The sequence below is a fragment of the Cetorhinus maximus genome, chromosome 16, assembly GCF_964194155.1.
Source record: "Cetorhinus maximus chromosome 16, sCetMax3.hap1.1, whole genome shotgun sequence".
Taxonomy (NCBI): domain Eukaryota; kingdom Metazoa; phylum Chordata; class Chondrichthyes; order Lamniformes; family Cetorhinidae; genus Cetorhinus; species Cetorhinus maximus.
The window spans coordinates 89,703,421-89,730,385 of NC_135894.1; the positions used below are offsets into that span (position 1 = coordinate 89,703,421).

The following is a 26,965-nucleotide window of genomic DNA, read 5'->3' on the forward strand; positions in this document are numbered from 1 at the left end:
AAAGCACAAATGAGCCAGCTTAACTGATTATCTTAAATTGGTTGACACTATAGCTATTAGCGCACTCAGGAATGTTCAGCAAGTGCTGCCAAAGCACGGAATCATTTCTAACAGCAGACATTTTGTTTTGGGTTTTGCAAGCGTGGGCTGGTTGAATACAGTCTGCACTCTGCCTATTACAGACAACCAAAATAACATGTTCTTTGATTTGATCAGCCAATTGCTCGGACATATGGCCTATGTACCTGGCATCACACCAGCACTAAGTTCATACACGATATTGCTCAATTGTGTGGTAGGCAGATCATTCTAGGTCTCGCCGATATAGTGCAGAATTTAACGGGTGTTGGGGTTTCTTGCCCTCCACCCAAAGAGTCAACGAGCAATGCAAAATTGAGGCCAGGTGGGTGGCCGCCTTTAAGTAGCCATTAATCAGCCACTTAAGGGAATCAGTTGAGATGAGGGCTGTTGGGCAACCCCAGGCTTCGCTCAGCATCCCCCTCCTCCTTAAGATTGAGGACAGTCGGGGGCGGGCAGGAGGGTGATGGGAATGCCGCCCAGGTAATTTTCCAGGCCTCCAGGCCACCCACCAACCCATCAGCAAACCTGCCAGCAGGAGTTCATGGAATTCTGCCCATATGAACAGGAACAGTTCATTCAGACTGTTGAGCCTGTTCGACCATCCAATTCGACCATGGCTGATTAGTATTTTAACTCCATGTAATTTTAAGATTATGCCCTCTTGCTCTGGGCTCCCTCACCAGAAAAAAGTGTTTCTCTCTATCAAACCTTTAACCATCTGAAACACCCTGATCGAATTGTTCCTTCATTCAGACTCAAAGAAATAAAAGCCTAGTCTATGCACCCGAGCCTCATCATTTAATCCTTTCATCCTCGGTGCCATTCTGTTAAACAGATACATTGCCCTAACCATTTACTTAGACAAAATTGAGTTGACTGAATATATCAGATCTGGACCTAAGAATTACAGTATTGGTGACTTTTTTTTTGTTACCAGATAAGAATTGAAGATCTAAAGAAACAGCAAGAAAGCCAGGCAGAAATACAACTGCAAATTCAATTCAAGATTGAAAATATGGTGTATTCCCAAGACACCATCTACAGTCAGAAGATCACCAAAGTAAAGTCCGAAAACGAGCAACAGCCAGATGAGTTCTCTGGAAGACCCAATAGATCATTCAACCTTCGATCTCAAGCTGAGCCTGCCTATGGTGCTACCACCCATGAGATGACAATGCATCTGAAAACATATTACAAGGTAGGTACAGAGCCCAAATATAAAAACAAAAAAACCGCGGATGCTGGAAATCCAAAACAAAAAATAAAAAATACCTGGAAAAACTCAGCAGGTCTGGCAGCATCGGCGGAGAAGAGTACAGTTAAGGGTACAGTTAAGAGATTAGTGAATATACTCCTGGTTTCATCTGCTCCATCACTGTAACCAGCAGAAACCCTGCACGTGGATGGGATTTCCAACCTTCCACCAGAGTAGTGGCAGCGGCCTGGGAAATCCCACCCATAGAAGCCCTGGGAGGTTCATCCCCACTCCTAATGGTTTAAAGTTTATTCTGAATGGGTTGGAATGGATATTCCTGTAGATTGTCGGGAATTAAAACAGAAAGAATAGGAAGATTATGTTTATGTAACTCCAAGCAACTTCTCCGCGTGATTGACATGTGGAAATGACTGTTGTGTGGAAGCCACTTTATGCAAAGCAAGATACTATAGACAGCAAAGATGACTGGTCAGTTAATCAGAAAGATTTTATAATAAAATGTCTTAGAAAAAGAACACCAGGTAGCAAAATATTCACCAGCATTTCACTAAGTTGCCAATTCTATGGTGAGAGCTGTGTTCTTGTAAAAGATCATTACCTCTTTATGACTTGTTGAGAATGTCACGAATGGCGTGATAGTGTAATTGGGAAGGCAATGAAGATTGGCAACATTTATACACCGAGTCTTCAGAATTCTTAATCCCAGAATGGCATCTTTTGGCAAACATCTTTATAATTGAGAAACTAGGCTGACGTTCTGAAGACCCTGGAAGATTTGAGATAAGCTATCAAATCTTCACACTCACTCTTCTTCTTGAGACCTGCAATGATAATCATTGTTCTTAGGATATATCGCTTTGGATTCTCCGGGTAAACCTTGAGTCTGTCATCTTTCCAGGTAAATACCTTTGTTTTTATTTGCTTCAGTATGAGAAAATCCTTCAGGCTACAGGATTCCTCCAAGAATGGAATGAGTAATAGAGAATGAGGCAAGCCAGTAAGAAGTGACTGAGTGATGCCAGGCTTCAGAGATAAAATACTTGTCAGTTGTTGTAAAAAAAAGGAAGAGGGAAAGTAACAAGTTCCACAACTTTGAGATCCTGGGAAGTAATGGGTTAGAATAGCAGATGATGGAAATGAGTCTTCCTATCAACATAGTGAGGATGCAATGAGAGGAGAATTTAGATGATCTATTAGGAGCTTAGGAAACAAAGAGTGCAAACAGGAACCTTAGTCATTGTGTTCAGTCAGTTGAGAAGTCTGCTAAGCTTAAGACCTTGTATCAGGCTTATCCTGAGCCAGTGTGGGAAGTGAATATACTCCTGGTTTCATCTGCTCCATCACTGTAACCAGCGGAAACCCTGCACATGGATGGGATTTCCAACCTTCCACCAGAGTAGTGGCAGCGGCCTGGGAAATCCCACCCATAGAAGCCCTGGGAGGTTCATCCCCACTCCTAATGGTTTAAAGTTTATTCTTATAATTTCTCAGGTAATAAGCCTTTGAAAAAAGATGAACATAAATTTTCAAATACACTGAATGATTTGCTGAAATTTCACCGGCAGTTTGTTTTTGAACTTTAGAGAATTGGTGTTCAAAATCCAGCAAGTCCCAGTCACCCTTTCATTAAAGCGTTGATAACCCGATAAAAATTACAGTTTGTCCTTTGGCATAAAGTGATGTTCCCTTACCTCTTACCCTGAAGATGTTGACTTACTGAGGTACAGTTCCACCAGGATTATTCATCACAGCTTCCTGCACAAACGCAGAGTTGAACTTTGTTGACTGTGGCGGTGGCTGCGATGGTGAGCCTGGAAGCCCGAGCCAACCCCGCCTCAGCCGTTCCTGGGAGCCCCAGTCTGATTCGGTGGCTGTTGGGCAATTATCGACTTGTGTAGGGGCTCCCATCCCTTCAAGGGCAGAGAACCTGTCTCCAAGGGCTGCCAGCAAATCAGAGAGCCGGCAGCTCTTCAGTCTCAGCAGCATCACTGCGAGCACTGGCCACTGCTGGGACTGCATCCAACCTGGAGCAGCATTATAGACGCCGCCCTGGGACCAAGGTAAGTGGGGTGGGTGGGGTGGCGAGGATGCCTCCCCGAGCCTGCAGGGAGGCCACCAGGCTTTAGTAGAAGTTCTCCCCATATGGTGGAGGGCTGCATTTCTGCCACCACCACCACCCACCACCCCGTCCCCTTAATTGGATGCTTAAAAGACCTCAATTGGCCTCAGGACCAGAAGGCCATCCTCAACCTTCCCCTCCTCTGAGAGAATTACATGGCGTAGGGAAGGCCATGGGCATTCCACCCCCACCAACAACACCTCCCCCAACTCCCTTCCCTCCCTCTCGATTCTCCGGCTCCCCTTGCCTCCAACCCGCATCTATGCGCCCCATCAAGTTCTGCCCACTGGCTCACCCAACTGACCGATATTGATGTGTGAGGCTTATTTGCAAGTGACAGCGGGCCATCCAGCTGTGCTGGATGTCACAACTGAGCATAGCGCTGCCTGTATTTAGCATCCACGCATCTGCAAATTCCAGTTGGGTTGACAAATAGAAATCAAGAACGTGAAACTTGCTGTATTTCCCCTTCCAAACCCGGCAGCGGCCTAGTCCACCGCGGCAACCCAAACATCTGTGTGGGATTTTCCAGCCCGGCCTACCGCATCCCCCAAGGCTGGGAAATCCTGATCCCTGTCTCAGCTGAAATCAGTTGACTCAGCAGAAAGCAAGGACCAAACGTAGAAGCTTCCCAGTCTATATGAGCTGGAGAATTTACTGGAATTAACTTGCCAGGAAGCTCATGTTTCACTTCTGTTCTTTTTCCCTCAGATTGCAACCAATCGATTGGCTGACCAGATTCCCCTGATAATAGGCTATTACATTCTGGAAGAATTTTCCTCCAAGTTACAGATTGAAATGTTTCAGCTTCTACAGGAGAAGGATCGCACTGACGAGTATCTCAATGAAGAGAGGGACATTGCCGAGAACAGGAAGTGCCTCAAAAGTAAAGTGGAGCGACTGACACAAGCCCAGAATCATCTGTCCAGGGTTTTTTGAATTTTATCAGAAATCAAGGGGCATTCCAAATTAAACCCAGCTCACTTTCTAGCCTCAATGGCAAAACTGGGAGCTGGAAAGCGTTGTTATGCAGAGTAACCCCACTACTCATCATAAAACATAGAATTGATTAAATGGCCAAGCTGTTCCATCATGAACAGAAGCTTTATTTGGGGCAGCAGGCCAAGAGTGACCTTCTTTCTCAACACGTCTCTCAATATAGCTTTCTTTGTACTGTGAGTTGCTTTTTTAACCCTTTGTATCGTCCAAACTGAGTTAATAGCAGCTTTTGTGTTGCACATTCTGCCTGACTTCCCTCCTAGCTTTGCATTTATACCACCTTAGAACTTGAGTCCAATTCCTTTAAGATTGTCATTGTCATTGTCAATATCTTAGTTTCTTGCTGCATCCTAACAATTTTGGAGCTTTTGAAGGGAAAGAAAACAGCTTCAAGTTTTAATGCTGGTAGCTCACTTCAAAATGTACCAATTGGCAGAGATCGTTCTACTTCCTTGTTAATATTGAATGTATTTGGACATTAAAAGAACGAAGTGTCAAAGCATATAAAGATGCATTGAGTCTTCTTTATAAATGGAGGGAGATGGAATGCATTAGAAGCCAGTGCTTAGAGAACAGAGTATGCTTGGATTACACAGAGTCATGATCTGCTATGATTGAGGCAAACCCATCCTCATATCATGAAATGGTCACCCCCATGGGCGAGGTGTATGTTTTTCGTACCAGCCACCCGTGAAACCCCAAGAGAAGTGGAGAGCCACCTCCACAGAAGCCAAAATGGATAAAATATTGGCCTTACGGGAAAGTGGCAATCTTACCGACGGCTCAAAAGAAAGGCAGGCATCGGCAGTAGCAGCAATGTCGGCAACAACAAGAATGAAGCAAGTCACCACACAGCCTGTTCCCTGTTACAGTCTGTAGTGATCCTCCTTGATGGCCAACCCATGGTTAATGGGAGCCAATAACAGAAACTGCTCATAGACACAGAGTTGGCAGTGATCATCATTCATACTGAATGCCCCCAAACCTCCGCAGGGACCAGAGGGAAAGTCTTGCTTTTGACATGCTCTTGAGTGTGCTCTTGAGGCCTCCCCAACTCAAATAAATTTGGGTGGAGTTACATGTTTTGGATCTGTCATTAAGCGTGGTGAGGATGGAAAGGGAATGTTTGGAACTGAAGATTGGCTCAACATGAGGTTTTGGTGGAATGAATGCGTTTAATTTAGATGACAAAAACTCTTGGGTGGAAATTTCAGATGTCCGTTCAGGGATCAGTATTGAGTAAGGCAATTAAGGCATTCACCTTTCCAGCCAAACCAAAATACTGCTGACTGTCCAGAACTTGGGTGGGGTCGGGATTTTACTGGTCCCCTGGTCCGGGGGGGGGTGGGGGTGGGGCATGGAGGCATGGGGGGGCCAGTGAAATGCTGGGGAGCCGTGTCAGGAGGACTTCCAAAACAGTCCCACTGCCAGGCCATTTAACTAGAGACACGAACAGCAGCAGCTCTGCCAACCAAAGATGGACGGCCAAATTGAAGAATTAAGGGTCCAATTGACAGCTGTTTTCCTGCGCAGCTGGCATATTGCAGGCGGAGGAACAGTCCCATCCACTCTTAGGGGAGCTTGGCAGCTGCCTCAAGGTGGCCCACTGGAGGGGCACTGCATCCATCTGCTCCCTGGCCCAAGGAGAGGGCCCCGGCAGTAATTGCTACCCCCGCAGCCCCAACACCACCGGAGGCGTAATGCCTCTGATCACCAGAGCCTTCCAGGCTGGCCCCAGCAGAAAAGTGATTTGTTTTCCTCTCCTTCTCCTTGTAGCCTCAACGGTAGTGACCAACTCTCTCTCTCTCTCTCTCTCTCTCTTGGTGGCACTGCAGTTTGCCGGCCCTATATATTGGGCCTGTGGTACGGAGAGCCCGCCCACCGTCCAATTAATCCAGTGGTGATCAGTTATAAGGGGCAACAGCCAAGAAGATTGCTGATACAGTGCTGCTGCCCGCCTGTAAGGGCTCTGGATTTGCATTTGGTCCCACTGAAGCCTCTCCAGTGAAACCCTGGCTCTTGTTGGAGAACGCGTGGATGTGTTTGCTGAAACTAAGCATGGTCGTGGGTGAATGGAAGAGGAAGTGTTCCCAAATAATCACCCCACACCTCCCTACAACACATTCACCAAATCATACGCCATACCCAAACAAAGTTACATATGCTGGTCCAATTCAGTCATTGATATGACAGGGTGTGGTAAGAACAGGTACAGTCACCACAAATAACTGCTGAAGAAACCTGACAGGAGTTGGTGATTGATTGTTAACTTGTGTTTGGGGAACTCAAACATTGTTCACTCAGGTACAACAGCATCACCACCCTCCACATTGCTGACGCAAGCCTATCTGTAAGGAAGATTGGTATATGTTTACCTCAAAGATCAAAACTCGCTCCAGGGATTACGCAATGCTCCAACTGTTTTCTAGCAAAGAATGGTCACAGTTATTAATACCTTTCCTCAACCTGAATTACTGCAGGTGACTGAGTCCAAGACGGAGCCCCAAGCTACTGGAGGATGTGCTGAATTTTATGAAATGGCTAGAACTAAAAATAAACCCTCACAGGGTGCAGCTCTTGCAAGAGCAGGTGATGTTTTTGAGCGTTTGCATCTGTGTCACCGGGCAAAAATCAGACAACCTTAAAATACGAGTGTGGCAACACCTGTGGAGAGAGAAACAGAGTTAACATTTTGACTCTTAGGAACTGAACAGAGTGTTGGGTTTTATGCTGTTGCAAAAGGGGGAAGATGCAGGTGGAGCAAAAGGGAAGGTCAGGCATAGGTTAGAGGGCGGGGGAGATTAAATAACAAAGATGTCATGAAACAAAAGGCAAAGGGTGTGGTAATGATAGTATTAAAGACACAAAGCATTGGTCCAGATTAGGCATGAATGGCATAATAAAGGTCAGCACTGACTAAAAGCAAAAACGTGAGAACAAGATACAGACTGGCACTTGGTGGGGGGGGTCAGAATTCAAAATGGAGAACAGAGTTCGTGGTCTGAAGTTGTTGAGCTCAGTGCTGAGTCCAGAAAGCTGTAAAGTGCATAATTGGATGATGAGGCGCTGTTCCTCCAGTTTATGCATTTGCTTCACTGGAACACTCTAACGGACCAAGGACAGAAATGTGAGCATGAGAGCATGATGGTGAATTGAAATGGCAAGCGACCAGAGAGTCAAGGTCATGCTTGTGGACTGAGTGAAGGTGTTCTGCAAAGCAGTCACCCAGTTTGCGTTTGACCTCCCCAGTATCGAGGAGGCTGTATTATGAACAGTGAATACTGTGGACTAAATCGAAAGAAGTACAGGCACTTTACAGCCTTCTAGATTCAACTTTGAGTTAAACAACTTCAGACCAGGTGTTACTGGCTAGGCCAGCATTTATTGCCCATCCCTAATTGCCCTTGCTCAGAGGGCAGTTTTAAGAGTTAACCACATTGCTGTGGGTCTGGAGTCACATGTAGGCCAGGCCAGGCCAGATGAGGACAGCAGATTTCCTTCCCTAAAGGGCATTAGTGAAGTAAATGGGTTTTTACAACAATGGGTTCATGATCATCATCAGACTTTTAATTCCAGATATTTATTGAATTCAAATTCCACCATCTACCGTGGTGGGATTCAAACCCATGTCCCCAAAGCATTACCCTGGGCCTCTGTATTACCAGCCCAGTGACAATACCACTACACCACCACCTCCCCTTGCGGCTGATGGTAAAACATTCTTTTTCTCACCCACTGCCGCACTTAGTGCAAACCTGGGACGGTTCCACCCCCTGTTTTTATTTCAGATCTCCAACATACAGAGTATTTTGCTTTTATCAAATTGTAGATTATTTAGAGATTAAATAGGGTTAAGTAGAATGTACAGAGCAGAAACAGGCCATTTGACCCAACCGTTCAATGCCAGCACTAATGTTCCAAGCCTCCTCTTATCCTTCCTCATCTCTTTCATCATAATCCTCTGTTCCCTTCTCCCTCATGTGCTTATCCAGCTTCCCTCAACCACTGTCTGTGGTTGCGGGTTCCACACTCTCACCACCCTTGGAATAAAGAATTGCATCCTGAATTGCCAATTTGATTTCTTGCCGATTATCTTGTATTAGAGGCCTCTGGTTTTGCTCTTCTCTACAATGTGAAACACTCTGGGCTAAATTTTACTGGCTCCAGGGCAACAGGGTTGAAGGCAGGAGGTGGTAAAATGGTGAGGAAAACGTGCCAGGACAGGACGCCGAGGCGTTCTGGAGGTGGTCGGGTGCCAGGGTTGAGGGTGTACATGGTGATGGCGGCCAGGCAATTAAGCCTGTTGAGGAGCCAATTGGCTGCTATTTTGAGCAGGTTTTCAAATTTTTCAAGGGGAACGTGGGACCCATTCAGAGTCGGCATCTCGCCAGCTATGAGGAGGTGATAGCTGAGCAGCAGGTGAGTGGTGGCTGAAACAGGAAGTCATTGAGAGCAGCAATGTTTCAACCCAGGAAGGTTGAGAGGCCTTCAAACACAGGAGACAAAAGCTAGAGGCGCTGCTAAGTCGGAGACAGAATATAGACAGAGTCTTGATGGTGTACAGCTCATGCCTGCAGAATTATAGCATTCAGAGGCTTTCAAACTAAGCGCAGCAATTAGCAATGGGCCTCATGGGTCTCACATACTCTGATATTGATTCCTGGTTTTGACTTTTTGAAGAAAAAGGGAGTGGGAGAGAGAGACAGGTGTAGACACAATGCAACACCCAGAGGAGAAGCAAACTCATGAGAGTGAAAGGTGATACAGATGAGGACGGCGGATACAATCAATATCGGAGACTCATAGTCACAGTACTACCCTGTGGAGAGGGTCTACCAGCAAAGACTTTGTCCCCACCATCAATATCATGGGGGCTCCTATTCACCAGAAACTGAACTGGACTAGCCATATAAATACAATGGCTACAAAAGCAAATAAGGCACTGGGAATTCTAAGGACAGTAACTCACCTCCTAACTCCCCTGTCCACCATCTACACAGCACAAATCAGGAGTGTAATGGAATACTGTCCAGTTACTTGGATGAGTGCAACTCCAACAACACTCAAAGAGCTCAACACTCCTGCTTGATTGGCACCCCATCCACAAACATTCACTCCCCCCACCACTGGCAGTAGTGAGTACCATCCACAAGATGCACTGCATGAACTCATCAAGGCTCCTTTAACAGCACCTTCCAAACCCATGACATTGACCACCTAGAAGGATAAGGGCAGTAGATGCATGGGAACAGCACCACCTCCAAGTTCCCCTCAAGCCACACAACATCCTGCCTTAGAACTATATCACCATTTCTTCACTGTCAATCCTGGAATAGCCTTCCTAACAGCACTGTGGGTGTACCTACACCATGTGGACTGCAGCGGTTCAACATTGCAGCTCACCATCACCTTATCAAAGGATGGGAAATAAATGCTGGCCTGGCCAGTGATGCCCACATCCCGTGAACAAATATAAAATAAGATGGTGATGTCAGGACATCAGTGTCTACAAGACTGCAGTTCTCAAAGTAGGTGGTGATGTGCCATGTTGAAAGGGGATTTGAGGCCACTAGAATGTGGTGGCCATCTATTGCCTGTGACTGCAACATTTATGCCTCAGCATTATTCCAGGGATCCTCTGGACACATCTGTGGAATCTCCCAGTCAGCCACCCATTGCTACATCAAGCTGATCACAGATGCTCCGTACCAGAGACCAAGCCAATATACAGTTTCACCCCACTCAAGCCAGTCAGGCCAAGAGGGTGGTTGGATTCAGGGCCTTTATTGGATGGTGCCAGGTGCATGGGGTAACCAACTGCCTGCAGGTGATCATCAAGGCTCCCATAGAGCAGCCAGGAGCCTTCATCAATAGGCACGGTTTCAACTCATCGAATTTACAACTGGAATGTGACTACCGCATAGGCTGGTGTGTGTAAGGTTCCTGGGAAGCTGTCACAACTCCTACGTCCTGAGGCAGCCCCAGGTGCCTCAGCTTTTCAGAACATCTGCACACATCTGTGAATGGATACTGAGTGACAAGGGCTATGCTCTGAAGACATGGCTCTTTCCGCCTGTGCAGCACCGAACACAGAGGCAGAGGACACTTAACAGTTGCTGCTACGCAACTACAAGGGGAACCATTGAGCAGGCCCTAGACCTGCTGAAAATGAGATTCCAGTGCCTCGATACGTCTGGTGGAGCTCTGCAGTACACACCACCAAGGACCTCATTGCTCATGTTATGCAGTGCCCTGCGCAACCTGGCACTCCAGGCGGACGTAGAAGAATGAGGGTCTCCTTGTGCAGTGGCATCATCCAAGAAGGAAAATCTGGAGGGGGTCTCCAGACCAGGTGACAAATGGCAATGCACCTGAGGTGGTGATGCCAATGGGCATTGACATGGGAGGCATGTGAATCACTCACATGGGCATGTTTATCCTGAGTTTACCTTAAATTCCTATGTACGCGCTTCAATTATCTCTGTGACAAATCCTTGTTGGCCTTTCCTTGGATACTCTAGTTGCCCGTCATGACAAGATGCCAAGGCTCACACTCACCTTTGCCCTCCTGCAGTGCTGACATTCACTGTACCTCTTTGTCAAGTGCTCACAAACAAGTTTGCATTTGACCCTTGCTTCCTCTTCCTTCCAGGTGTGACTTTTGGTGATGCCTTTAACCTGAGTGCAGCCATCCCTTTAAATATGGTAATAGCGGGTCAGTAGCCGGGGCTTCCTCCTGTACCCCTCCCTGTTAATCGGACATAAGAGACAAAGTCTGTGCCCGTGTCCGGCCTCTTGCCTGAGTGGCCACATGATCTGGTTTGGGACCCAATTAGATAAATCCTCCCATCTGGTAAAACTCACACCATAGATATAACTCAACTGTGGCCTAAAAATTAAATGATATAGTGAGCACCAGCAGGTTATTCAACCTTGAAGGGCATCACAATCAAGTTAAACCTCTTCTCACCAAAGCACTGACACATCGAAGTTTTCAGACAGGACAGGAGCCAGGAAGGAAAGCCTTATTTAATTTTTTTGCACTTGATATTTCAGGAGTGCTGAGGGTATTTGTTTTATTTAGTTATTTGTTCACAGGTTGTGAGCATCACTGGCTAGGCCAGCATTTATTGCCCATCCCTAATTGCCCTTGAGAAGGTGGTGGTGAGCTGCCTTCTTGAACCGCTGCAGTCCATGTGGTGTAGGTACACCCACAGTGCTGCTAGGAAGGGAGTTCCAGGATTTTGACCCAGCGACAGTGAAGGAGCAGTGATATATTTCCAAGTCAGGATGGTAAATGACTTGGAGGGGAACTTCCAGGTGGTAGTGTTTCCATGCATCTCCTGCCCTTGTCCTTCTAAGTGGTAGAGATCAAGGGTTTGGAAGGTGCTGTCAGCGGAGACTTGGTGAGTTGCTGCAGTGCATCTTGTAGATGATACACACACTGCTGCTACTGTGTGTGGTGGTGGAGGGAGTGAATGGTTAAGATGGTGGAAGGGGTGCCAATCAAGTGGGCTGCTTTGTCCTGGATGGTGTCAAGCTTCCTGACTGTTGTTGGAGCTGAACTCATCCAGGCAAGTGGGGAGTATTCCATCGCACTCCTGACTTGTGCCTTGTTAATGGTGGACAGGCTTTGCGACGTCAGGAAGTGAGTTACTTGCTGCAGGATTTTGAGCCTCTGACCTGTTCTTGTAGCCACTGTGTTTTTTGGCTGGTCCAGTTCAAATTATGGTCAATGGTAACTCCCCAGGATGTTGATAATGAAGTATTCAGCGATGGCAATGCCATTGAATGTCAGAAAGGGATGGTTAGATTCTCTCTTATTTGGGAGGATCCTTGCCTGACACCTGTGTGGTGTGACTGTTACTTGCCACGTGTCAGCCCAAGCCTGAATGTGGTCCAGGTCTTGCTGCATAAAGACACAAGCTGCATCAGTATATGAGGAGTTGTGAATGGCACTGAACATTGTGCAATCATCAGTGAACATCCCCACTTCTGACATTATGAGGGAGGAAAGGTCATTGATGAAGGAGATGAAGACGTTTGGGCCTAGGACTCTACCATGAGGAACTCCTGCTGGGGTATCCTGGGACTGAGATGATTAATGTCCAACAACCACAACCGTCTCCCGTTGTGCTAGGTATGACTCCAACCAGTGGAGAGTTTTCTCCTGATTGCCATTAACTTCAGTTTTGCTAGGGGTCCTTGATGCTAAACTCAGTCAAATGCAGCCTTGATGTCATGGGCAGTCATTCTCACCTCACCCCTTGAGTTCAGCTCTTTTGTCTATGTTTGGACCAAAGATGTAATGAGGTCAGGAGCTGAGTGGTCCTGACGCAACCTAAACTGAACATCAATGAGCAGGTTATTGCTGAGTAAGTGCCGCTTAATTGCACTCTTGACAATCCCTTCCATCACTTTGCTGATGATTGAGAATAGATTGATGGGGCAGTAATTGGGCTGGTTGTGTTTATCCTCCTTTTTTTGTGGACAGACGTACCTGGGCAATTTTTTTGACATTGCTGGGCAGGTGCCAGTGTTGTAGTTGTACTGGAACAGCTTGGCTAGGGGTGCAGCTAGTTCTGGAGTCTTCAGTACTATTGGCAGAATGCTGTCAGGACCCATAGCCATTGCAGTATCCAGGGCCTTCAGCCATTTCTTGATATCACATAGAGTAATCAAATTGGCTGAAGACTGGCATCTGTGATGCTAGGGACCTCCAGAGAAGGATGGATCATGCACTCGGCACTTCTGGTTGAAGATGGTTGCAAATACTTCAGCCTTGTCTTTTGCCCTGATGTGATGGGCTCCCCCATCATTGAAAATGGGGATATTTTTGAAGCCTCCTCTTTCAGCTACTTGTTTAAGTGTCCACCACCATTCACAACTGGATGCGGCAGGGTTTCAGAGCTTAGATCTGATCATTGGTGTGGGGTCACTTAGCTCTGTCTATTGCATGTTGCTTCCACTGTTTAGCAGGTAAGTGGTGTGTATTGTAGCTTCACCAGGTTAACACCTTAGTTTTAGGTATGCCTGGTGCTGCTCCTGGCATGCCCTCCTGCACTCTTCATTGAACCAGGATTGATCACCCAGCTTGGTGGTAATGGCAGAGTGGAGGATATGCCGGGCCATGATGTTACAGATTGTGGTTGTATACAATGCTACTGATGGCCCACAGTGCCTCATGGATGCCCAGTTTTGAGTTGCTAGATCTGTTCGAAATTTATCCCATTTAGCACGGTGGTAGCGCCTCACAACAGGATGAAGGATATCCTCAATGTGAAGATGGAACTTTGTCTCCACGAGGCCTGTGTGGTGGCCACTCCTACCAATACTATTATGGACTAAAGAATCTGCAACAGGTAAATTGGTGAGGACGTTGTCAGGTCTTGTTTGTTCCCTCACCACCAGTCGTAGACCCAGTCTAGCAACTATGTCCTTTAGGGCTTGGCCAGCTCAGCCTGTGGTGGCGCTACTGAGTCACTCTTGGTGATAGTCATTGAAGTCCCCCACCCAGAGTACATTCTGTGCCCTTGTCACCCTCAGTGCCTCCTCCAAGCGATGTTCAACATGGAGGAGCACTGATTCATCAGCTGAAGTATCAGGTAATAATCAGCAGGAGGTTTCCTTGACCTGATGCCCTGAGACTTCATGAGGTCCAGAGTCAACGTTGACGACCCCCTCAAACCATCTCCTGACTGGTATGGTCCAGTGGCACCCGGGACAGTATACTTAATAGCCTCCGCTTCCAATGAGTTCCAGACACTTTTCTTCCTGATAACTAATTCCTAAAGAGAACTTCTCTCATAGAGGGCAGCAGTGGTTGCAGCCTGATTTACTTTCAGTTTCAATTAATCATAAACAGAACTAACGTGAAACTGCCAAGCATTCAGTTTCCTGTGAAATGCAAATCTGCACATCGGATGAGCTCACTCCAGCCAGCTCCATTATAAAAGGGACAGCCTGGCAGAGGCAGTGATAAGTCCTTGCAGGAGAGGGGTTGGCAGCTTTCTCGTTAGGGTGTGAGCTTTAGGTTTTACTTCCTGTCAACTCCACTATGTTGTGGTTTTAAACTCAGAGCCCAGAGTTCTGAATCATTTTAGCTCGTCTCATCAGCAACAGAATTGTTGAAGAGCTCTGTAGCCCTGAGTGACATTGCACATTCACTGGATTTGTTCGAGGCAATCCATTTCTATCTGCCAGCCTAATGCAGGTATGTGATTCTTAAACGTGACTGAACTGGTTCATTTAGATGCCCTTTGTTGCACAACAATTCATAATCACTTCAGCCACTTTTGCTCCAAATCCGTAAGTATTGTTTTCCAGATATACATGTTCATTTTTTCATCTCATCTTACTTCCACTCTCCTGTTGTCTTTTAATACTTGTGTCGTTTGCAGAAAAGCTTTCCCTTGTTACAATTTAACTCATTGCTGTTGTGAGATCCTGGCGTTTCTGTAGGTCAGTGCCTTTAGTTAATGCTGGCCTTGAGGGCTCTGCCTTATCTGTAGATTTTTGATGCTGTCTCGATGCCTGTTTAGCTGGTGGCAAGGATGAGAATTTCAAATCATGTGGTTGCTTAACCAGGAGTCAATGTAGATCAGCAGGCACAGGGCTGGTGGGAGAATGGAACATGCTGGGTGTAAGGACATGGGCAACAAAGTTTTGGATGATGCCAAATTTAGGAAGGGTAGAACAGGGGAAGCTGGCCAGGGGTGCATTGGAATAGGTAAGTCTAGAGGTAACAAATGTGCGAGTGAGGGCTTCAGCAGCAGATGAGCTGAGAGAAGCATGGGATCGTGCAATGTTATAGAGGTGAAAATAAGCAGTCTTAGTGGTGACATGGATATGTGGAAGGAAGCTCACCTCGGTGTTACATATGACATCAAGGTTGTGAACAATCATGTTCAGACTCAGATAGTTGCCAATGAAATGGATGAAGTCATTACAAGGGAGTAGAAGTTGTGCTTCAGATATAGAAAGTCCTGGTTTGACTACACTTGGGTACTGAGCAGTTCTGGGCACCACATCTTAAGAAAGATATATTGGCTTAGGAAAGAGTAGATTTGCCAGAATAATACCTGGATACCAAGCATTAAATTCTGAGGAAAGATTGAATAAACTAGGGTTGTGTTCCCCCAGAACTTAAAAGGTTAAGATGTGATTTGATCCAACTTTTCAAGTAGAACAGATAGGGTAGATAACCAAAGGTATTAAGAGATAGCGAGCATGGAGTTGAGGAATTCTTGTGATGCAGTGGAAAGCGTCCCTGCCTCTGAGCCAGAAGCTCATGGTTCAAGTCCCACTCGATGACTTGATGGCCAAGGAAGGTGCATTCGTAATGTGGCCAAACAGGCTGAGTTTCAAAATGTAAATCCTTCCAACACACATCAATGGTACATGGTAAGAGCAGGAGAGACTCCTGGTCAGCCATGTGATGGAAAGATATTGGAGCCTCTACCATTACTAACCATTGCTCTAGGCTACAACATGTATGTAAAAGTGTGTGTTGCCATGGCAACTCAGACTCCTTGGGGGGGAGGGGAGCTGGTTGGCTCAGTTGTCTGGACGGCCGGCATGGATTAGATTGGTGCTAACAGCACAGGGTTCAATCTCTGTTCCAGCTGGGGTGGATTCAGGAGCTCCCTCCTTGTCTGACTGTGGTGGCGGTAGTGGCACTGTAGGTTGGGCTTGCCTTTGGGCAGAGATCTCAAGAAGAAGCAGGGAGTTAGGTGACAGGTCATGATTTAATTGAATGACAGGACAGGTTTGCAAAGCTAAATAGACCCATCACGTTTCAAACACCATAGGTTCCCACAAATCATAGGAAAGTAAAAAGATCTCCAGGTGTACTGGTCATAATTTATCCTGCAACCTGGAGGATTGAGACTGACTGGACTGCTCTACAGAAAACCAGCACCAACTGGAGGGGCCACATAGATTCCTTCTGTGCCATAATGGCTCTATGGGCTGCATTTTACAGAATGCCACAGTCCCTGCATCCCTGGCTAAAAAGTTGGGAGTGAGCCTGTCAACACTTGGAACAGCTTTCCTGCATCAATTAAATAGCCAGTTTGCTATTAAGTGAATTGAGGCTGGACTTTCGTCCGTCAGGAACAGGAGGTCCCACCTCAGAGAGCTGCTGGCCAATCAGAGGCTCTCCAGTGCCAACAGCACCACTGGGAGTGGGGGCAAATTCTGGCACTACACTAGAGACTTGATGAGGCATTCAGCACTAGAACGGGACTTGGTAAGTGTTTGGGGGTTGTGGCGAGGTAGGGCAAGGGGGGATGAGTGGGGAGGGAAGGGTTGGGGGGGGTGCCAGGGTTTGATAGGCCGGGGGTTTGGGGAACTTGGGAGGTGGGGGGGGGCACATCTTTGCAGGAGCCTCCCATGGGCACAGGGGAACTTGACAGGCCGGGCACTTTAAATCGACCTCTCTCGCCACCCATTAAATCCCAGCAGTGGTGGGATGAAGCCCTTAAGTAGGCAGCAATTAAGAGCCTCGATTGGCCGACTGGGGGGTCGGGCCGCTCAACACCACCCCCCAACTCTGCTAAAATTGAGGTGAGGGCAGGTGTGGCGGGGAAAGCTGGCGCTGGATTTAACCTGTAGCTCTGCCTTCAAACCTTCCAGCAAGGGTGTGTAAAATCCAGCACCATGACTCTATGACTAGAACCACCTTAAGGTGGATAATCTCATTGCTGTTCCTTGGAAATCCTTCCTTGAATAAACAGTGTCTATACTTCAATAAGTAATTTATTGGGTGTGAAACCCTGTGGGAAATCCCCATGTTATGAAAGGTATAAAATGCAGAGCCTTTCTCTTCTCAGGAACATAAGCCCCTCAAGGCTGTTCTACCATTCAATGAGCTCATGGCCGAGCTGAATCTAAACTCCATCCATGTGCGTGGGCTCTACATCATCGGGTACCCTTGTGTGGCAAAAATTTATCAGTCCCAGTTTAGAAAGTGATTAATTGAGCTAGCATCTACTGCTTTTCGGGAGTGGGATCTCCACACTTCTACCATCCTTTGCATGAAGAAGTGTTTCCTAACTTCTCTCTTGAGCGGCCTTGCCCCCTTGTTCAAAAGTATCCCACCAGCGAGAAAAGTTTCTCACCATCTACCCTATCAATTCCTTTCAGAATCCTAAAACCTTCAATCAAATCTCCCCTTAACCTTCTATATCATGGAGCTTAACAGAAAACCAATGCTGGATTCTTCTACAGCCCCATAAATGTGCCTTCTCTTTATAAAATGACAGCTACTCCACCTTTGTATACAATGGTATGTTTTTGCTTCTCAATTGATTAGATTTGACTTTTTAACCAAGCAAACTTCTTGTGGGCCTCTTATCCATTTGGTGATGGTCTTCTGCGACTAAGAAATAATACTGGAACAGAAACCTACAAAAATCTCCACAGATTAACTGCAAGACTTCCAAAGAGATTGGAATTTGGTGGCAAGAATGAACTCAAAGCCGCAACGGACTAAGAAATCCCACTCATCAAGAAGAAGTGTGGTGATCCCTCAGGTACTGCATACCCAGAGTGTAAAAAGGACAATAAATTGGCAAAAAGTATGAGGATGACAAGAAAAGTGTCGGGTCAGGTCTCAGCATCCAAGTTCAAACACTTCACTACTGCTTTAGGATGGGATAACTGAGGAAGATCCACCTCTAAGTGTTCTTGGGCTATTGGAGCAAATGGTTACCACAGCTGAGCTGCTTTCTGCTCTCCTGATGCCAGAATTAATGGACTTTACAGGATTGATTGATAGATAGCCATCAGAACCAGGCAGGCCCCCAGCTGATTTTCCACTCCCCATTCCCCTTCCATTCAAGGAGCCAGGAGGAAAATTACCCATCACTAACACTGTTGAGGTTAGTTAGCTCAGCAAAGAGTAGGGATCGAATTTGAAACCATTGTGGACTGAGCATTAGCATATTGTGCTTAAGTCTGTGGCTAAGGTTTAAACAAAGTTAATTAAGGAAGTATGATGGTGGGGTGAGTTGAGTGAGGTAGATTGGGAAATTAGATTGAAGGTTATGAGGTAGATAAGCAATGGTGAACAATTAAAGAAGTAAATTCATAATTCTCAAACTCCCTTTGTTATAATCTCAAAGGAGACCAGTAACTTTTAAAAAGAAATTCGAACTCCCAATTAGTAATTGAAAGAATTATGCAGCAAGATTTAACAATTTAAACAAAAAACCTTATACTGTACAAGAGTAAAACAAAGCAGGTACTATTAACTTATTTTGTACAAACTTATAATTTAAACTCAAAAATCTCAATAGGACACTACTTGTTCCACTTTTATTCCATACAAGATTTCCCTTAAACCTTACAGGATCTTGAGAGTTCCTTCACTTCTCCTGGGACCAAACCAAGGTGTGCCACAGCTTTCAGGAATTCCCTTTTAATTCTCCTCAGTGTTCCCACTATTCTCCAAAGTAAGAGATTTCTTGGGATCCTCCCACTAACATCTGGGTAGGTGACCCTCCAACTCTCCTTAAGTACCTCACAATTGTGGACTCCCCAGTTCAAGCATGGGCCTCACTGCTTTCTTGCTTAATGACTCCAAATTCAGAAAACACCCTTGGTTTCTGATAGCCCTTTGCTACTGGTCTGCAGCTCGTGGCAGATGCTCTCTCTGCTTGTCTCAAAGCTGCTTCCAGGCTTCAACTGTTTCCATGAGAAATCACTCAGAGATCCTCAAAGCATAAAAGACCTGCAATCTATTCCCCTCCCCACTCCCCCCCACCCCTCCCGCGGCACCCCCGTCCCCCGCCCAAGCTACATGGCATACCTGTGAAGTCCCAGATAGATGTAAACTAATTATCTCCAATTCCCAAACCTTTCCTTTGTTCTGGGAAACCAGTGGAATAATTAAATCCCTTATGGAGACAGTTGTAGCCATCCCATCTCCACCAAGAAACTCAGGGGTCACCCATTGTTTAGTGTTTTCCCATTTGCAACTCTGACCTTATGAAATAAACATAGGTCACCCTTTTAATTGCAATTGTTTTAGGTCTGTTTACCAGCTTCTCAAACTGAGAGTTTTTATTTATTTAACATTTAAAAATTTCAATGCCCAAGCGACAAGTTATATTTCCATAATGTATGTATCATAAAATGAGATATCCATTATTTGAAGAATAAAAACTCCAATGGAATAGTGGTACATCCATAGCTAACTAGAGAAGTTAAGGGTAGTATTAGATTTTAGAAAGAAGTTTACAGTGTTGCCAAAAAAAACACTAAGTCTGAAGTTTGGGATGATTTTTAATTTTTAAAAATCATCACAGGATGACCAAGAAGTTGACAAAGAGAGAGAGAGAAAGTAGAATATGAGTAAAGTAGCAGATTGTAAGAGCTTTTGCAAGTATGGAGAAGGGAAGAAATTAGTGTTCATAAATGTTGATCCCTCAGAGGCAACGATATGAGAAATTATAATGGAGAATAAAGAAATGGCAAAAATATTAAAGAAGTATTTTCTACCTGACTTCACAGTAGAAGACACAAGGCACACACTAAAAATTATGGTCAACTAAGGGTCAAATGAGAGTGAGGAACTTAAAGTAATTAATATTAGTAAAGAGAAGTGGAAAAAATAATGGGATCATAATGGATTATATAATCATAAAATGGTAACAGCACAGAAGGAGGCCACTCAACCCTTCATGTCCTGCCAGCTCTCTGGAAGAGTGTCTCATTCCTACTTCCCTGCCTTTACCCCATAGCCATGCAAATTTTTCCACTTCAAATAATTATCCAATTCTCTTTTGAAGACCTCGATTGAATCTGTCCCCACCACACTCTCAGGCAGAGCCTTCCAGATCCTAACTTTATGCTGTTTTTCCTCATGTTGCCATTGCTTCTTTTGCTAACCAGAACAGTTTATCCTTAACTATTCAGCCCAGACCCCTCCTGATTTTGAAAACCTCTATTAAATCTCCTCTTAATCTTCTCTTCTCTGAGGATCTTTCCTCCAGGAAGTATTGCTGGAATTTTATGGAGCTTTGGTAAGACCATAGGCAGTGGCATTGTGATAGTGTCACTGCACGGGTAATCCCAAGGCCCTGGGTAATACTCTGGGGGCCTGGGTTTGAATCAGATGGTGAAATCGGAATCTAATAAAAATCTGGAATTGAAAGTCTGATAATAACCACAAAACCATTGCTGATTGTTGTAAATGCCCACCTGGTTCACTAATATCCTTTAGGAAAGGAAATCAGCTGTTCTTACCTGGCCTACATGTGACTCCAGACCCACAGCAATGTCGGTTGTCCCAGAACTGCTCTCTGAACAAGGGCAATTCAGGATAGGTAATAAATGCTGGCCTAGCCAACGATGCCCACATCCCATGAATAACAAAAAAAACATTGGGGGAGAATTTTCTCCCCATTGGGCTGGGTGGGCACAGAGCCGATCGCCGGCTGCATGCCACTACTTTACATGGGTGGGCCAATTAAGGCTCACCCAGAAGCGCTCAGCGCTACCTGTGCGGGCGAGGGGAGGAGGGAGAGTTGGGCGTGGGTCAAGCTGCCTCAGGGAGATTAATTTAATAATAAAACATCGGAAAAACGAGAAAGTAAAATTATTCAGATGTGTCCCCTCATGTGACATTGTCACATGAGCTGGGACATGTTTATGAATTTTTCACAAGACATTTTATTTAATTAATAAACAATTCATGAAACTTCATCCCACTCCGTGGATGAGGTTTCATGAAAAATGCGAAGGCCGCCTGGACTCTTCGCCTGCCCGCCAACCTTAAGGTTAGATGGGCAGCCCTGACAATCACTTTAATTAGTTAATTAATGGCCTTAACAGGCCTTTGACAGTTCGGCGGGTGCGCAGTCAATTCCGATGCGCGCCCGCCAAACTGAAGATCAGAATGGCACACGGTGACACTGGGGTGCACGCCCGACGTCACCGCGCATCATTTTATGCGTCAGTGTGCAATGCCTGCCACTGCACGCCGAACAGAAGATCCTGGCCTTGGAGTACTGTGTATGCTTTTGGTCTTTATATAAGGAAGGATATACTTCTCCACATGGACTGATTCCTGAGACAAGAGAGCTGTTCAGTGGAGAGAAATTGATTTTAGATAAATAAGTGGTGATCTCATTCAATGAGAAAAATCCTGAGAGGGCTTGACAGGATAGATGCCAAGAGGCTGTTTCTCTGGCTGAAGATTCCAGAACTCAGTCTCAGGATAGGATTTTGGTTTTAATTATTCATTCTAGGGAACTGAGCATCGCTAGCAAGGCCAGCATTCATTGCCCATCTCTATCTGCCCTTGAGCAGGTAGTGGTAAGCCATCTACAACTGAGTGGCTTTCTAGGCCATTACAAAGGGCAGTTACGAGTCAACCAGATTGGTGTGAGTGTGAACTGGGCAAGGATTGCAGATTTCCTACCCTGAAGGAAATTATTGAACCAGATGGGTTTTTACAGCAATCTGGTTGTTCCATGGTTATTATTAATGAAACACGCATTTCATTCCAGATTTATCAATTAGTTGAATTTTAAACTTCCCCAGCTGCCATGGTGGGATTTGAACTCACTAAATTCACTCTCTGGAGTATTAATTCAGGCCTCTGGATTACTAATCAAGTAACATTATCACTATACTACCATATCCTATGGGTTGGCCATTTATAACTGAAATGAGAAGAAGCTTCTCCACTCAAGTCAGCTGTGAATCTTCAAAATTAGGTCAATGATTATAGTCAAGATAATGATCGATAGGTTGTTGGACACTAAGGAATAAAGGGATATGGTGATAGGGCACGAAAGTAGAGCTAATGTAGAAAATCAGCCATGATCTTATTGAATGGTAGAACATGTTCAATGGGCAATATGGCCTACTCTTGTTCTATTCCTTAAGTTATTTTGGAAAAATGCATTTACCCAAATATCTATAAATAATTATACATTTTAATCTCGTGTGAGCTAAGGGTAAGTGGCAAGTTGGGGAAGAGAGTGAGATTGTTTCTGTACTAAATTCCATGGTGGTTTTGGTGTGATTTCTGATCAGTCGCTCAACATTTCCAGTCAATGTGAAGCTGTCTTCAGCAAAATTAATCTGCCTCAAGGAAATTTGATGAAGCATTTGATGAAACAAGTTGTGGAAATTGATGTTGGAGGACACATGTATGATATTGTGCACAATCTGGTCATCTGCCACAACAGGACGTTGAGGCACTAGAAATATGTTGGAGTAGAAATTCAACTTGGGTGTTAGTGCTAACTGGACAGTATCACACTGGCTGCCTGTTACACTCCCACCATTACACTCCCACCTGTTACGCTCCAATTCTTAAACAATCTGCCCATTACACTCTCTGCCGGTTACACTCCCCTCCCATTACACCCCCCATCCATTACACTCCCTGCCTGTTATACTGCCTGCCCGTTACATGTAACGGGTAGGGAGTGTAGTGGGCAAGGAGTATAATGGGGAAATAGCACTGCCCATTTTACTCAATGGCACAAGATGGATTTCTTCCCCCAATTGTTGGAACACCCTCAAACTTGCTTGATGACCTTTGGAGGTCAGGGTAGAATTTTCGAGATTTTTTAAAATGTATTACACCCGATCGCGTTCCCATTTTACCTTCCCATTACTGGAATGATGAGCAGAATCTTCCATTCTGGATAAGCCCAGTGGCGGGCGGGAAAGTCCCGCTGGCCTGCGGGATGGCTGAACACGTACAATCTTCCACTTTTCAGCTCGTTAATTATACATCAGTGAGGAGCTCGACGAATCTCGTGGCGGAGCGGGCAGGATGTCACCAGCCCCGCCGTTACCTCATGGGGTCGAAGGTCGTGGCGCCATATTTGAATGGCACCCAGGCAGCCATTCACTCACTGCAGACCAGGTGCATTGGATAGCTCGTCCAGGGTGGCCCTGAAACAGAAACAATCTTCGGCCCCATGTATCAGCGAATCTTCCCAGGAGATTCTCCTCCAGGAAAGGCAGGAGGTCCCCCTTCCGAGGGTTGGAAGGTCAGGAGGTCCTCCCACCTGACCACGTTAGCCCTGAAGGAGGCCGCCGCAGAGTTCAGTGCCCATGGTGCCCAAAAAAGGACTGCCCTGCAGTGCAAGAAACGGATGACTGATCTGCTGCCCTCCCCGAGAGTATGTACGCTGTTTACTCACTGCAAACTGATACTCTCATAAGGGAATCAGGCAGTCTAAGGGTTAGAGTGCACAGGGATGTCACACATGACCAGCAGATGGGACATCAGCACTGAATGTGTGCTGGCACTTTAAGCTCACCATCTCACATTAGTTGCCAGACAAACGACCTTTAATCACTTACTGGAGAGGAATCAGCAGCTACAATAGGCATGCATGCTTCTGAAATGCTCATTTGCCCATTGGGACCACAGTGAATCCTTCTGCCTTTCTGCAGGGCAAGATTGCCCACAACAAGTGAGAACGTGCCAAGACCGGAGGTGATACCTCAGAAATCCGTGCCGACTCCAGTTTCAAGGAAGAGGCCATGGGGCTGGCTGGAGAGGAATGGGATCATGCCTGCATGGAAGGCGAGATCGTCCTCTCCCAATAACCCAGTGAGGATGCATCCAGTATACATCGACACGATGCGGGCAATGACTGTGAGTGATCTTTAATGCCTGAAGCTACTTAGTCAATCACAAAATCTCTCCTTTCTCTATTCCAGGTACTAGCAAGAAAAGGGGGAGGACGTCATCCTCCACACACCCCAGCCCCAGCCCCAGCCCCAGCCCCAGCCCCAGCCCCAGGCCACCTCTGAGGAGGAGGCCGCAGTATACTCAGAGGGTGCACTGTCACTGTGTTCACCTGCCCTCTCCACCGGGGCAGATACACACACCTCGGTGGGACCTAGTTCTGGAGTAGGCTCGGCGTTCACAATCTGGCGATCGGCTCACAGCCATGGGCCTACAGCGGGCAGAGGCAGTGGCAGCCGAGGTCTCTGACGCCCAGGGGACTGCTGGAGGCCAGGAGCCTGCTGAGTCTGATTCCCATGACGAGCCTGTGGAATCGGCCCCCACGGACCCCTTGGAGACGCAGAGGTAGGCAGGGGAACATCAGGTAGAGTTGTCAGAGGCCGTCGCAGACTGGGCTGAAGGATGGCAGAGCCTGTCTGACATTGTAGCTCTGGCATGTGAGCGCATCAAAGTCTCCATGGAAAGGGTGGCGGCAACCTTGGAGATCCAGGTCCAGCAGTTTCTGCCAGATTTGCACTCGGACCTGCACTCCATCGCTCTAGCCATGGGTGCATTTGAGCAGTGGCTAGGCGAGAGGGGGACGGGGCACTGCAACCTCCCTCCAGGCGCCCCTTCTCCTCAAGGAGTCAGGGAGGGGCCATCAGACACCCAAAGGGAGTAGGAGCACCAGACAGGCACCCTGGGACATCCACCCAGGACTCTCCAAGGGCGACCTGCTGCTCCAAATCCCCTCTACCAGTGACCCCATCAACTCCAGCAGGTCAGGCCAAGGAAGGTGACCCTCCTGCACCTCAGCAGGAGGCCCATAGCAGACCTGGGTCCTCATGGCTTTGGTTCACCAGAGGACAATCGCCAAAGTCATCTCAAACAACAGGGCATAGCAGTCATCAGCCTGCCTCTACCTCAGCTGTGGTTGTCACGGCTGCACCTAGATGTAGCGGTAGAGTTCAAAAAATTAAAAAGTATTGAATGCAAACCGGTGACATTCTCATTGTATGTCATTTTCACTTATGTAAATTTATGTGGAATCTATCCATCTCCAATTCTCATGGACTCCATTTCTATTTAATTGGCTTCAATGTTTCACAGTCATTTAAGGGTCCAAAATGTAGCCCCCCCCCCAATGAAATCCCATCAACAGCAGGCTTTTGCAAAGTGGCTAGAGGCGGTTTCCCTAAGCCTCTTTCACATGGTATATTTTTTGATCTTACATGGCCACCCCTGATACAACCTTCCATCCTTCTTTAAATATATTTCTTCCTCTTTAATCTGTAAATCCCATTGTTCCCACACGTCTTTGGAATTTACTTTTCTCATACTATAAAAATCTTTCACGTTGTCAATATGGCCTTTTCCTTTAGCATGCTAATCCTGCTTGCTAATCGGTTTTCCATTTTGGATGCTGATGGTTCCTTAGGGGAGTGTATCCAGAGCCAAGCCTGTGACACCACGGGTGGCTCAGCTGTACAGGAGAGGAGGAAGAAGAATGGGAAGGCAATAGTGATAGGGAATTCCATAGTCAGGGGATCACACAGGTGTTTCTGCAGCAGTAAACGTAAGTCCAGAATGGTGTCTTGCCTCCTTGATGCCAGGGTTAAGGATGTCACGGAGCAGCTGCAGGATATCCTTCAGGGGGAGGGGGGATCAATCAGAAGTCGTGGTTCACATTGGTACTATCGACATAGGTAGGGAGAGGGATGAGGTCCTGAAAGCAGATTTCAGGGGGTTAGGAAGGAAATTAAAAAGCAGGATCTCAAGAGCAGTAATTTCAGGATTACACCCAGTGCCATGTGCTAGGAGGGAGTGCATCAGATTTCTGAGGCAGGTGATATGAACTGGACAGGTCACATCTTAACAGGACTGTGACTGATATACTCGTAGGGAGATTTGCTAGTGCTGTTGGGGTGGGTTTAAACTAGCTTGTCAAGGGGGTGGGAACCTGAGGGGTGGCCCAAATTGGAAGAAAGTAAAGTTGGTAACAGGAAGTAGTTGTGAGACTAGAAGGCAGGAGAAACAAAGCAGAGCATTGAGTATGCTTTGAATGTGGAATGATGTCAAAAAGACAAAGTTAAAGGCACTCGGCCTGAATGCTCGCAGCATTCACAATAAAGTAGATGATCTAAAAGGCACAAATAGAGGTGAATGGGTATGATATAATTGCCACTACAGAAACATGGCTGCATGGTGACCAAGACTGGGAACTGAATATTCAAGAATGTTCTATGTTTAGGAAGGACAGACAAGAAGGGAAAGGAGGTGAAGTTGCGCTGACAATAAGGGATGGGATCAGTGTAGTAGTAAGGGAGGATCTCAGATAGGAAGAACAATGTGTGGAATCTGATTGGGTGGAGCTAAGAAACAGCAAAGGGCAGCAGACATTGGTTGGAGTTGTTTATCGGCCACCAAACAGTAGTGGTAATGTGGGGCATGGTATTAATCAGGAGATAAGAGAAGCATGTAGCACAGGCAATACAGTAAACATGGGTGACTTCAATCTGCATATAGACTGGGTAAACCAACTGAGCACTAATGCTGTGGAAGACTAGTTTCTGGAGTGTGTTAGGAATGGTTTTCTAGAGGAGTATGTTGAGGAGCCGACTGGAGGACAGGCTATTTTAGATCTAGTATTATGTAATAAAAAGGACTAATTAATAATCTTGTTGTGAAAGAACCTTTCGGGATCAGTGACCTCAATATGATAGAATTTTACTTCATGTTTGAAAGTGAGGTACTTCACTCTGAAGCAAGGGTGTTAAAGTTGAATAAAGGAAATTATGAAGGCATGAGGGACAAATTGGCTGAGGTGTATTGTAAAAATACATTA

General features: G+C 46.1%; 2 protein-coding genes across 5 annotated transcripts in view; both read left to right on the forward strand.

Moving 5' to 3' along the window:
* LOC144691815 (interferon-induced GTP-binding protein Mx3-like) overlaps window positions 1-4,917 on the forward strand; it is a 31,905-nt gene extending 26,988 nt beyond the window's left edge. The window contains exons 12-13 of the mRNA XM_078560327.1: window positions 1,019-1,279; window positions 4,128-4,917. Coding sequence (XP_078416453.1) covers window positions 1,019-1,279; window positions 4,128-4,355 — 489 coding nt within the window. The 3' untranslated portion in view covers window positions 4,356-4,917. The remainder of the gene's footprint in view (window positions 1-1,018; window positions 1,280-4,127) is intronic.
* A 9,476-nt stretch (window positions 4,918-14,393) lies between these two features.
* LOC144691814 (interferon-induced GTP-binding protein Mx3-like) overlaps window positions 14,394-26,965 on the forward strand; it is a 75,146-nt gene continuing 62,574 nt past the window's right edge. Inside the window, exons 1-2 of one of the 4 annotated variants that reach the window (XM_078560322.1) lie at window positions 14,394-14,628; window positions 17,750-17,950. In XM_078560322.1, the coding sequence (XP_078416448.1) occupies window positions 17,885-17,950 (66 nt within the window). In that variant the 5' untranslated portion in view covers window positions 14,394-14,628; window positions 17,750-17,884. The remainder of the gene's footprint in view (window positions 14,629-17,749; window positions 17,951-26,965) is intronic. The other 3 variants (XM_078560323.1, XM_078560325.1, XM_078560326.1) reach the window with 3 other exon arrangements.